The sequence below is a fragment of the Malurus melanocephalus genome, unplaced genomic scaffold, assembly GCF_030028575.1.
Source record: "Malurus melanocephalus ecotype Western Australia unplaced genomic scaffold, MMel_1.1 scaffold_432, whole genome shotgun sequence".
Lineage (NCBI taxonomy): Eukaryota > Metazoa > Chordata > Aves > Passeriformes > Maluridae > Malurus > Malurus melanocephalus.
The window spans coordinates 75894-90006 of NW_026623664.1; the positions used below are offsets into that span (position 1 = coordinate 75894).

The 14113-nt window shown below is 37.0% G+C and overlaps 1 protein-coding gene across 2 annotated transcripts in view; it reads left to right on the forward strand.

Annotated features, from left to right (window-relative positions):
* Nucleotides 1-14113, forward strand: part of OSBPL10 (oxysterol binding protein like 10) — a 134823-nt gene that overhangs the window by 58992 nt on the left and 61718 nt on the right. For both annotated transcript variants that reach the window (XM_057380011.1, XM_057380010.1), the window contains exon 4: nt 6919-7110. In XM_057380011.1, coding sequence (XP_057235994.1) covers nt 6919-7110 — 192 coding nt within the window. The remainder of the gene's footprint in view (nt 1-6918; nt 7111-14113) is intronic.

Here is a 14113-nt window from a genome sequence, read left to right on the forward strand (position 1 = left end):
ATACTAAATTGAGTTGCATCTTAATGAATGGTGCAAAGGTGAGCTATATAGCTAATGAGTGGATGTAACACAACCTAAGTCTCTGACTTTGTTTTAATTAAATTTTACATGGTAATGATAAAAAAAAAGCAGTAAAAGGAAAGTGTTCCTTGGCAAATAATTCCCTTGCTGTCAGATAGTCTTAATGTTCTTGGTATTCCCCTACGAGTCTCATTTCACTTAATTACAGATTGCTCAACTCCACAAGTGCCAAATCAACTGTATTGGAAGAAATCTTCTATGTCTGGATAGGATTGCTGGTTCTTTTAAACTATTCTAAGTGAATATTTTGTACAAGCTTTARTTAAAGCATTAGTCAACTCTAAATTCAATGATATGAAATGCATTCAAGAAGGWGTAGGCTTATGCATAATTTCTGTGGTAGCTTCCAAGAATAATTTTGTATCCAGAAATTGTCACAAGCTTTTCAGTTCTTCTGTTTCATACTCCTTTTTTCTTGACAGTTTAGTGATGGTGGATGTAAAAACACTACTGAAAACAGTTTTTTAAACCAGCTCTGAATGCCAGTGTGTGCAATAATGCTGAATTTGCATATAACCCTTGTGTATCTCAGTGTGTTTCTATCTGGAATGTGACAGGGAGCAGAACCTTTATCTTGTGAAGTAGCTTCTGTCTTAAATTATGCTCGGATGGTAGCTTTCAGTTTAGGTCTGTGTTAGAATAAGGAAGCAGACTTTTGGTTGTTTCAGCTTTTGATTTTGAGCTGCACAGTTAACTAGCTGCTTATAATTGGATGGTGTGGATTTGTCTTTAGGCTGAACTCATTTGCTGATTCCTTGCAGCTGTAAATTGCAGTTTAATTCCTTTCCTTCTGCTGCCACCTTTTGTGTGGGTTTGTCATGTTTCCGGTTCAGTGTTAAATTGGGCATCAGAAATAGAAAAAATGACATCCTATGAGAAAGGACTTAGCTCTCTGACAAACTCACTGAGGAATGTGTGTCTGTGTCTCCAGATCTCTACTTGCTTACCTCCCTGGAGTAATAGTGGGGAAAAAATGTCCAAACCTGCCCCTTTCAGTGTCAATTGCAGTATTAGTTTAGCCATAGTGTGAAACAGCACCTGCAGTAATGCCTCAAACTTAACACTTTTATCAAGTCATTAAGAGGCAGAGGTGTAATTTTTCTCCACAGCTGGAAGAATGGCTATCATAGGTCTTTGGTTTTATCAGGTTTCTTTTTGTCTTATTAATGAATGGCCACAGAGATACCTTTACATTTCTAAGCGGATCATGGAATGGCTATTTTTAACATCTGCATGATAACTGTTTTAATAAAGCCAGATTAGTGAAAATTTCACTTCTTTTTCAGTGTTTTTTTGGTTCTTCTGCATGCATTGAACTGCTTTGGCTTTTGAGCTTTACTGTTCCCTCTGTTGGCATGCTTGTCTTCTTCCTCCTCTCATCCCTGGCCTATAGAAATCAACTCAAGAATGGCAATTCTGATTAAAACACGTTGAAATCCTTGCATTAGGGAGGCTGAGAAGGAAGCAGTGCTTGGCTGTTGATGGATGTGTGTTTGACATCTTTTTTCCTCCCTTTGGAAGCTGCATGAAAATAAGAGTTGTTCACAGCTCTCTGCTTCTAAAATTTTTCTACAGAAATGGAAGGAAATCCATTTAGGATTGAACATGAATTTACTCAATTCTTGATGAAGAAAATGTTTTATGCTGGAATGATTATCGTAGTCTCTTGCTTAAAAGGAAGACATATATTGCCTTACTGAAGATGATGAAGCATTATAATATTCTATCAGAATAGTACCATAGTACCATAGGCAATGCTTGACAGAAATGTGCAAAACATCATAAGCTGGTCCCTTTGCAGTGCTGAAATTTGGATGTTATGTAGGTTCAGTCATTTGCATTTTAATATTTGTGAATGATTATAATGTAAATGAAGAAGAACTCTGTCTAAGTTTATCTTTTATCAGTGTTTGTTTACTTAGAATGCATTGGAAAATAAGTAGATGGGAATTAAAGTACTGAATGGTGGTGTCTCAAAATTGTAATTACTTTTTGGCAGCTCTAAAGCTACATGCAGGGATTGGTTCTGTGCTGTCTATAAGCAGAGGAGTAAAGGAATGTCATTTTGGTATTTATTTTTCTAAGAAAAACATCYGTGGCACAGTGCCTGTGAAAATGATGATTATCAACCATAAGCAGATATGACAATTCACTTCAGAAATTATTTTATTGATCTCTGGAACATTGCATTTACTTTTCAAAATAAACAAAATTGTTTGCTTCTGGTAAATGGTGAAAAACACTTCAGCTTCTTTGTGAACAGTAAGGGCAATCTCCAGGGAGAATGAGTCATGAAAACATCAGTATAGTTCGAACTACTGTTCTGCAATTCCATTATTTTAATTGTTAGGATTTTTGATATCCAAATGGAAACATTCATTGTACTGCTTTTTTATCTTGGGGATGGACAGTCTACTAAAACAAAAAACTTAACCCAAATCTATGTTAGCTAAGCATGCTTTAGTTAGCTTTAGGTCATAAAACCCATATGAATGCAAGTTACAAATTAATCTTTTATTAGCTTCTTTATTATTCTTTTATTGGTTTCATTTATTAGCAGGCAAAATGTTGGTGCAATGGTAAAGTGTAGCCTCAGGAAAGAAAATCTGCAGTCCTTTTGGGATGCTTCAGCCTGTGGGTTTCTTGTCTCATTATTGGCACTGTGCATTACTAATTGTTGAAGAGTTTATGTCTTCCTTTCTTCWGATTTTTCGCTATCTTTTTATTTATTTATTTGCAAGCCAGAAAGCAGCAAGACCAAAGAAAATGATATATGATAATAATTAGAGGAGCAGATCAGTCATATGAGCAGTTCTGGGGGACGAGCAGGGGATTAGGCATAAAGGCCCATCAGTTACTGTCATTGCTTTGATTTCCTGTGACAGTGACTTTAATGACTGTTTTAGTATGATGTAGAATTAGAGTGTTTTTAGCAGTGGAAAACTTCACATAGATTTTAACATTTTAACAAAAATGGAAAATTCTGATTTTTGCACAGCTGTGTGTCAATGCAAAAGGAATGCTTGTCATTCCCAGTGTTTAATCTGAAGAAATTCTGCAAAAGTCAAGTGTTTGGCTGGGACATAGGTGTTGACAATGTGCTGTAAAATTCAGAAGTGCCTGAGGGGCTGAGTGCGCAGTTCCTGGAGAGTCCTCTTCTGGCAGTGACAGGAAGAAGCTGTCAGAAGGAATTGGATGCTTCCCCCATTTCCTTGGATGCAGCAGGYGCAGTGCTCTGCTGCTGTTCTCTGTGGCAGTGGAGGAGTGCAGTCCAACTTGAAAAGGTTTTGAGCAGTTGTAAAAAYTGCCTCCTGCAGACATTCACACGCRTACTGACTGTGACTGATTTTGCAAGTTTTAAGTTGCAAATTTTTATGTTTATCATTGGACCTTGCCTAGGGATAGCTTTATGGGTAGCCAGAGGTCCTGRTGCTGAGCTCATTTAAGGTTTGTGTGTTACAGATGCCCTTGAAAGAATAATCCCTAATGTAGGTGCCRGAGGATTTTTGTTGCAGGCTGTGGAATTTTCTGTTTGGAAACATWGGGTCATTATAGATGGACAAAGGGTATGAAGGGACAGAGAACACAGAGGTGAGGAGAAGTTGCTTATAGACCTGTAGGAGTTGATCACAAACCAAYGTATTTGGCTCTGATACTTGGCACAGACTGTGTATGTGTGAATTCCAGGTTGCCTATCTCCCTGACTGGATGAGCTGTGTAAGGTTGGTAACTATGTTGTGCTGTGAGGGGAAGCAGAGGACTCTTGGAGACTCACTGCCAGAGGTGATCTCTCCCTGGTGATCACACAGCTCCCCTTGCCTTGCACACAGCAGAGCTGAGGGTCAGGTACCCTGGGCAGTGGATTATGGGCAGCCCTTGCCCGGCTGTGTGCTTGTGTATGTGGAGATTTCAGTTTACCTGGTGTTCCTATAGCAGGAGAGCCTTCTTGAGCACCACCCACTACTGAAACTAGATGTGGGATGTTTTTCTCTGATTTTTCTCTCCTTCTTCCCTGATCTTCAAACTCCATGCCCTGAATGACCTCCTGACCAGGAGTTGGCATGAGCTGCCACATACTTTGGCAAAACTTAGGAAAAGCCAACTTTAATGCACTGTGGTCCCACAGACTGTTCTGTCTCTGGTCACAGTTTAGGAATGTAGGTGATGTAGCCCAGTGAGTTCTGATATGATAAAGTGCAAGTGTTGCAGGGAAAAAAAAAAAGATAATCTGGATTAAGAGACCCAGATGATGGACATATCTGTTTCTTGGAAATGTGTTCATTRCTTACAGAAGCAGTTAAAAAGACATGGCATCTGGCTAGCAGCTTTTGTAGGAATAGTTCACTGTCAAATGTATAACTCAAGCATAAATAGTTTGGTGAAAAGGCATATCRTGTTAGTTGACATGGGAGAAAGTGTAGAGCAGGAGCTGCAGTCAGAGGTTGTCTGTTGTGATCATGGGTCAGCTGCAGRTGGTTCACTGCAATTGGAAACCTTGTGCTGAGGAAAAATAGCATTGTATTGCCAAATAATTTAAATGATGGTTCTAACTTTAGAATGTACATACATTTCAATTTATGAACATACTTCTTAAAGTGTGCAGGTTAAAAGAAATTATTTTTGCTGAAAGGTGACCCATTGCTAGAATACCTTCTTGATTCTGTGTTTAAACAGAGCCAGTGCATGGATTTTTTCATCTATGTTTTGTGTTACTTTTGTTATGTGCAGATCTATAGCTCTCTCTCAAGAAAATCAAAACATAATAAAAYTTTACCTAATGTGCAAACTCACTGTTTTACATTGTTGCTGTTGGTCTAAATTTTAGGGATCTGTTTAGGTATATGAAAGTTGAAGCTGTGTATTTTTATTATTGTGATAATATGATACTAAAATATCAATTATTCTCAAAAGATTTCATTTTAAAACAAAAAACCCCACAAAGATAAGTTGATTTTGTGATTAAAAAAAAAAGATAAGTTGATTTTGTGATTAAAAAAAATTATCTTGTTTTTCCTCTACATCCTAAATTTAATTTAGAAGTATTCTGATGCTGTTGAGTTTGAAAAACAAACATCAGTGAAGTACATTCTGCTTTTATATACTGGGATTACTCTTTTTCTGTGGAACATGTGTTTAAAAAAGGAAATCTAGTTTCCTTTYTCCCAAATACCTTTTCCTCTGGCTTTTACTTTAATTGTAGTTATGTCTAAGCCATGCTCTTTCAAATTGAATATGAATTATAAACTTGGCAACCTTCTGTGCCCTTCTGACAAATTATACTTCATGCTGCTCTTTTGCCTTAGAGTCAAATCCTGTTTTAATGCAATTGTGATTTATCAGCCAGGGTGGATAATTTTTGAACAGATGCTTATTATTGTAATCTTATTGGCCATGGCGGCAAAGAATATATTCGTTTCAAAAACAGTCAGACCATCATTCTTGGAAGCATTTCTAAATGTTAAGTCCAGACCAATGGAATAATAATTATTTCTATGAGATTAGCAGCTCTTTAGACACTGGCAATGTGATAATCCATTTTTTAAACTTTCAAAAAGTCTAAAGTCTAGTTTTGTGTGGCAGTGACAGAGGGATTTGTGTAACTTGTTTTCACTCTTCCTCCTTGGCAGTGCCAGATAATCTGCCTTGTCCTTTGCAGTCAGTGTGGTGGTAACATGAGGTCTGACTTTAATTCCCGTGCTAGCTGGAACCTGTCCAAATTGATTTCAAGTATTTTAATGCAATTGCCACAGAATTGCAAAAAGTGATGTGTAAGGTATCAGGAGAGAGACTGTACCCGAGGAATACTTTTGTGCACTCACCAGCAGGCTCAGGAGAACCACCTCTTGTTGATGGTGACTGTTTTATCAACGTTGTGGGTTGCCATTGTTATTTGTGCAGGGTTTGTAAGAAGGGTTGAAAAGGTTTTACCCATGGGGCCGTGTATTTACTGTCTCAAATGTTACTCTCTGAACTGGCTTGTGTTTCATGGGATACAAGTTACTCTGTTTTGCTTTTAACCTTACAGATACAATCAACAGTTCAAATAGAAGGGTAAAGCTATTTAATATTGCACTTCCATGTCCCATGGAGCTCTGGTGCCCATCTGAGCTTGACTGAGAATTGGTGTCCTATAGACCTCCAGGATAATTGTGTTTGAGGTCTGCAGAGAACAAGCTGAGATAGCAACACTGACAGACAGAGAGATAAAAAAAGAAGTTCTTTAATGTCCTGACTTATTTGTTGTATATTAAAAGTATTCATAGTACAGATACTGTTGGAGATTTCTTTCTGGCCTTTTTTGTACGCTGGGTTTATGCCAAGCTTGCTCTAAAGCATAGATTTCTTTAAGCCATGTTTTGTTTTAAATRTGAATGTTTGATTGGTGTGTGGATTTGCCTTGCCAAAATTACACCTCCTCTGATGTTGAAAACAATACTGCACTGTTTCAGAAGTTCGTCGAATGAAAGTGTTACAATTTTTTCCTTCATTGCTGTTCACACCAGTTTGATGAATTGTAGGTCAATGGTTTAATAAAAAATATTTGTGTTGGCATTGTTGTTACTTYGTCTGCAAAATCCTTCCTAAGTGTTCCTGAAAAGTAGGATTGTAAGAACTAAGCAGCATGCTATTATATAAGAATTGTCAAGATTTTTGCAAAGGCCAATTTCAGGCGAGCCAAGAAACAAAGGCATAGCTCTGATGTTTCAAAACATCTCTGCTGAGCAATTCAGATGGTTCAGAAGGAATAAATTGGTTACACTTCCAGATTCCAGCCTGAATTTTAAATTATTACTTGTGTCAAGGTTGTTAATAGCACAATCCTGTTGCTTGTTTTAGAGTATCTCATCCTCACGAAGTAGAAGTTCATCTCTGCTGCCACCTGGGACAGTTAATTCTGCATCTCCGAGTGGCCAGAAACACATGAATCAAAGTGGGCCAACTGTTGTAACCATCACACATCACAAATCACCTGCAGCTGCTCGAAGAGCGAAGAGCCAGCGATCTGGTCAACTCCATGAAGTCAAAGAGGTAAGAGAGGAACATCTGCTGTTTTGCTATAACTTGGAAGTGCTTATTTTGCTTTAGAATAAGCAGTTCAGTYTGACAGGTTAACGATTCTGTTTGTTTTCTATTTTGTGGCTGCTTGGTTTTGATCCCCTTGCTGAGCAAGAGGTGGGCTTTGGTTCTGGTTTAGTTTCAGGTCAGGTGTATATAGATTTTTTATGCTGATGTCAAAATTTTTGTGCACACATGCTTAAAAAATGAAGTAGATTGGCTACAGCTCCCAGACTTTGCAGTGGTSTTGCCATACTGGAGGAGCATCTCTTTGAAGCTGCATGCAGCAAAATCTTTCAGATTGAAAAGTGGGCCCTGAAGCATTTAAATATAGCTGGAAAAAAACTGCTTGAGTAAGTCTGATGAATGTGTGTGAAGGAAGGCATAGCTCCCCACACTCAGCAGTTTGTTGCTATAGTGCTGTAGTCTTTGTGTCAASTTCATATTGCTCTCCTTGTCATGGAAAAATGGTTTGTCGTATCAAAGGCATGAAAACCAAAGAAGAAAGCATGTTTCTTTTAGAGCCTGTTTGTACCAGTGTTTAAGAAACTCAACTCATACTGATTTAAGTCTGTTTTCCAGACAACAAAAATAGTACAGAGTTTTAAGCTTAAATAGTATGGCAGATTTTCATGGAACACGCTTTCGTCTTTCATCCCTTATTATTTTTTTTGTTTGTTTTTCATGTTAAGAATTTGAATAAATTCTTTGTGTGTGATCACAATGAAGGCTTAAATTGCATATCCTGATGAAGAATGCTTGTTTTTATTCTAGTTAACATTAAAAATGAAGAGCTCACTGCCTGAATGTCACCCACATTTTCTTTACATTATAGAAAACACACATCTGTTTGTTTTTTTATAAGAATATCCTGTCTTTGTCTATTAATCGTCTCCCCCAAGTTGTTTCTAGCATACTAAATGTATTTGCTCTCATAGGTTGATTCCAGAGTGCACCTTAAGCCTATTAATAAAATCAACAGTGGGAGCTGTTGCAATTTTGTCAAATGAAGCTGAGTAAAGCTGAAAGCAATTTAAAAAAGAATATTAGTGTATGTGCTGATCATAATAAGYTGGGAAGGGAAAAAGTCATTGGTTACAAAGAACTACACTTGGAAGAAATAAATACTAACCTATAGTAAAAGGATGAGTAAGAGGTCAGGTATCATCCCTCCAGAAAAGGCCAGTGCATTGCTGACTCACTTGTTTGCAGTGTATTACAATGTGATGTCATTCCAAAAAAGGTAGTTATTACAGGACTTTAGTCTATAATGATGGAAGGTAATTAATATGTTCTGATTGATATGAGTGTGGCCTCAGTTGCAGCACCAATTCCTTTTAGAGGGCTGCAATAATAATTTAAAAAATTCCTTAGACATTGAAGATACAGTAAAGGTTGAAASACATGAGTGCTTCTCAGGGAGGGAGAATGATACTAAGATGAACAATGCATAAGAAAATTTTATAAGGAGATGTGTGAAGTTWATCTTTTTATGTATTGGATATTTTTGTGTGTGTGTGTGGTGCTTCTTAAAGAAGAGCTTGACAGTGGAGAAATTGGACCTTCTGCCCTCTTTCYCAGTCTCATGTAAAAAGTGGCTGCTTGACTGATGTTGTTTCCACGTTCTGAAAGGATAAGTCTATTTTTTTCAGGTTAAGGAAGCAGATTTCATTGCAACAGCATGCTCTGTGCACTTCTTCTCCTCCTTTTTCCAGAGTGAATGCAACASACTTGGGTATATGATACCTGTGTTTTCAGAGAATTTTCTTGTTCCCAGTATGAGTTAATTGATGACTGTTAGATCCACMCTCCTTTGTTAAATTTATCAGTAGAGAGGTGTGTCGAGAGCCCTTTGCAACTTGCACTTAAATCTGTTTTAGTCCTTTTTTAAAATCTGAAATAAGGAAAAATAGATGCTAAAATTACAGTGAGAGAGAGAGTTAATCTCTTCCTCAATGCTCAAGTATTTCCTTTTTATTTGCAAGTTGCTTGGTACAATTTGTGTGAAGGGAGGAGACTGCAAAAGGATTACAGATCAATGTTAGTGTTCCCTTGATTGAATGATGTCATTGAAGCTTTGACAAGCAAATAAGCTTTTTAAAATTGTTCTATAAATAGCACTGCCTTRGCTAATTTTACACCATATCAAATACAGTAGTTGAGTCAAGAAAAMGTTGATCTGCTTCTGGAAAATGAGAGGAAGCATGTGTATTTTAAATTTCACATTGCTATGGTAGGGTTATGCTACCRTATTATAGATGAGATCTTTGAAAAACATTTGCAAAAAGGGACATCCTTCACTTGGAACTTTGCTAGATTGGACAAYGTTCCTGAGAAAAGTTTTGAACTTGAAAGTGCTACTCAATTTTGAACTTGCTTGATTTGGCCATATTATTTGGAAAAAAGTTAGGTGTATCTCTGTATTGCAAATAGGACAAAATATACTCCTATATTTTATATAATGCAAGATTGTTCTTTTTCCCCTCTTTTCCTTTCATTGTAAGAATAAACAACACACTRTTTTCTTCTGTGGTTTGTTCTGGCTGATTTAATTTTATTTCTAACAGAATAGAGAATTTTTGTGTACAACTAATTGTCGCAAAATAGTCTACTTAGCACTAAAATGACACAGAAAATTGTATAAATATAGTGAATACAACTGTGTAGGTGTGCAAAATGACACATGTAATAAATGTTTCTGTTGTGAAACTTGAATTTCACCTTTTTTCCAAATTTTGTGAAGTTAAAATTGAGCAGAGGTATGGAGCTTTTGACTGCTATAAAAAATTTAKGTTTTAGCACTTGACCTACTTTTGCATAGTGTTGAATTCAAAAGGAGCTCAGGAGCATTACTTTTCATCATAATGTAATTTTTTATGCTCTTTAATATTGTTCTCTTAAATCAGATTTTTCCTTGTATTAACTTGGTGTTAATAGTGCAGTCCACATTGGTTTATGGAATGTTACATCAAAACTAAAATTAACTGTACATTACCTTGTGAGAAATTATGTGCAGTGTGTTGTACTTTATGCAGAATTATTAGAGATCCTACTTCTTTATTTGGACCATAACTTAGCATTAAAGGGGTACTTTGAGCTAATTTTTTAGTAAGTGATTTTATGGTCACCTAAGTCTCTGTGGTCTTGAAATTTAATTCTGTTTTTAAAACTATGCATATTATTATCCTCTTAGAAATTTATGATAAGAGTTAATATTTCGGATTTCTTTACTGTAGGTGGTTAAAATCGACTGGAATGTTAAGCCTAGTGGCCACATCACACTTCATATTAAATTTTAGCTGTCRCTGAACTAAATAATGGTGTCACACTTCATCTCAGAATGATTATTTTAGCTGAGAGTGTCTGACTCTTGTACAACTTCTGCCAGTTTTACGATCATTGTGAAAGAACCAAGTGCATGAAGATTTTATAGTAACTTATGTTAGTTATTTACAGACATTTAGAGAAATTAATCTAAAAGAAGTCCAGAAAAATATGTCTTCCCACAATAAAAAAAARGTCAATGAAGGATTTTCTGACCCCTTTGCAATATGGTATTTGTTACAACTTTTGATGCYCTGACTAGTCATCAGCATGGATTTCTGAACATTTGGTATAGTGAGATCCAGGTTTCACAGGGCCTCTMCCAGTGTGACATCTCTTTTATGTGCCAGTGGGCAGTTCCAGAACTTGGAGGCAGCTGCTTTTTGGTAAGATGACAGTCCTGCTGCTTCTTGCATGTCCTTTTCCATATACAAACACAGTTACCATTTGATTCCTCCAGGAATTATGCAGCTAAAGTGATAGCTCTTTGCTTCCTCCYTTACAGTATCAGGAAATCTAGGACTTGAGCTTAGGTCTTCATGGAGTGAGGTTTACCAGCAATTTTGCAAGGCTGCAATTGTCCCCTTTTACATGGTTACTAGGAGAAAGGGATGATTCTAAAACAATTTTGAGGATTTTTTCAAGTGAGCAGTGAGTGTCTTCAGTATTTGAATAGCCAAGTTAGGAACTGTGGCTAGCTCCTGTTAGCAAAAAAGGATTTTGTTGTCTGTGGAGAAATGTTTATTCTGTTACAGAATTGTAACACTGCCCAGGCAGCATTGTAGGTGAAAAAGGAAATGCAGTATGTAARCCACCTGGAGAAACATTCAAATTTGCAGGACTTTCACATGTGTGAACTTTATGTGAAGCTGCACACTAAGCTGTATCTTAATGTTTGTAGTCTGTTTATGCTGGGACTGGGGGAAATCCTGATGATTTTGTTCTATGCCAAATTTTACATGGCAGCTTTGAAAATGTTTTGGTTTTTATTTAAATTTTTTTGTCCTCCTTTTGTTACTCTGAAAGGATGCACACAGAAAGGTTGATGGATAAGGTCTGAAGTAAGCCCCAGCAAAAAGAATGCTGTAGCTCTACATGTTTGGCATAGTGTTGAGGTTCTGTGAGTTTGTGCAATATGAGCACGTGAAAAAAGATGAATTCAGCTCCTCAAACAGGGCATTGTGCATACTTCACACTGCCTAAGCATGAAGACCATTTAAAAATCCTGTTAATAATTGTTTTTTGAAAGTATGTGTCTAATTTTAAAAGTGTATCCAATTTCATGTAAAATAGTTTGCATAAGTGGGGAGAAGTACTATGTATTAGATCATTGCTTTCACTGGCAGTTCTCACCTTGATTTTGGAGTGCAGGAAGATGAGAGCTAGCTTTGCAACAAAGATGACCTTTAGGTCTGCATGAGTAATAAATCAAATATTTGCTTKTAGGAGATGAAAATGGTTCACCTAAGGTACAGAGGTAGGATGGGCTGGGCTGCTAAACAGTGCTATCTTCTGTCTTTCTGGCCAAGCAATGTGGGTGCTTTCTTGGGGGAGAGCTGATAACCATGGACTGCAGGTACAATAGCACTGCTCAAGTCTGTGTTGCTGTGCCTTTGCTACTTGGATATAAAACTAGTTACCTAGAATCATGTGCATTTTTCTTTCTAGACATGTTTTAGTATAAAAGGTAGCTTTGTGATGTTTTTCTTCGTGGCAATTTGTGGTTGATTCTTTTAACTATAGTCTTGCTGCATTTCAAAACTAGTGTAGACAGATTTCTCAGTTGGCTTGGCCAAGGCATTTCATCTTTCATAGACACTGAAGAAAGTATTTCTACTGTTTTAATTCTGAAATCCAAGTGTCCTGTTTTCTGTTAATTTGAGGAAATAATATGGTAGTACAGTGAGTGGCAGTTTTGGAAAAGGARGGGAAAGAACACAGAGGAGTGGCCTTTGTTTGTTAGTTAGAGCTCTCCATTTCTTCCTGATTTGTATTTAAAATATCTTCTTCCAACCCCCCACTATACATAATAAATTAGTAAAGGCTCATCCTGTTGGTCATCTTTCATCTTTCATCTCTCATCATTGTATCATATACAGGATAAGTAGTCTTTAACTATAGATGGATGCTAGTCAGAGAATGAGTTATATTACTTAAGGGGTTACATCCTCATAACACTGCATCTATACTTCATATGTATTGTATGTATTACACTTCCATTTGTCTGTAAACTCACTGTCACTTTAATTATCTGGGTGTGAAAAACAGGGATAAATGTCTCTCTAAAACAGGTAATATGAAAGTGCTTGGAGAAAGCTCAAACCAAAACCAGCTGCTTYTCAGAAAGCAGTGGCTACTTCTTGGCTTGAAKAAAAGTGAAGCAAAASRAAAGATGGCAGAAAACCTTTCTGTCAGTTTTATGTCCATTGAAGTCAATAGAAAGTGAATGAGGCTGTAAGCCTTGATTCAGTCGTTGATATTTATTTGGCACAGAAYATGGCACTCTGAGTTATGCTACAGCTACTGCTGTTTAACTGTGCTTAAATACATATTTTGAATTGAGGAGTGTTGTAATACAAATTTGTGTTAGAGGTACATTTAACAGCTTAGTTGCAGCTGAGCTGGCTGATACCGAAAGAGCTGTTTCCAGCTGGGTTTTAACAGGAGCCATTATGATTTGTTTGGAGGCATTAAACCTGTACCAGTATAAACCAGTTTCAATCCTAACATGAAGTCTGAAAGGACAGCTGCAGGTGTTACCTCTGCACTTCTGAACTGATGTTGGCCCCTGTTCTAGAAACATGTGATATTTGTGAAGTATGAAAATACWGGTGTGAGCACACAGAAATGGTCTTCTGGCTGTACAGCAATGTTTGTGTGATTGCCTGCCCTTCATCTCCTTAGAGAGAAAACCAGAACTGAGTGCACATAGAACWGATGCAGTTATTTGGTGCCTCCTGTGGCACTTGCTTTGGAGGGTGTTTGACTTATCTATAGATGTTMATCTCCTGTATCTGTTTATTCTACCTCAAGTTAGTAAGGCTATGATCAATAGTGTCTCCTGGGGGAGTAAATGGGATGATTACATCTCTGACAGTGTCAGTCTAGTACTTTCCCAAGTACTAAATGTGCATGTGCTTATAAAAAATATTCAGTAACTAATACTAACTATCTTATTTTGGGGATGAGGAGATGGAAATTATTCTAATACTGTAAAACAGTTGTTACCATTAYATAAACATAAGCTGGATACTTCTGTGACCTCTGAACCTTTACCTTGTGTTTGCAATATGTTTGTGGTCACTAAGCGTGCATATAAGTAGCATCTTCCTAAACCACACTTTGTTCTGTGCATTTGATTTTGTATTCATGCGAAGGTTGAGTCATCCAGGGTTCCAGATACCCAGGCAGGGAGAATTAAGGTTGCTATGGGAATGGTAGAGCAAATGTTCTACTGAAATTACGCTGTTTGTCCATACGGGTAATGTCAAGAATGAACCTGGCTCGTTATTTCTGATATTTCCCCCTATTAGCCCCCCCTTCAAACCTGAAAAATATGTGTAATACAAACATGGCTTCTTTTAATGATTTTTTTCAGCCTGTAGTTTAGCAGTAATTAAGCGTGTGCAAAGATGATAATTTTCCATCATTT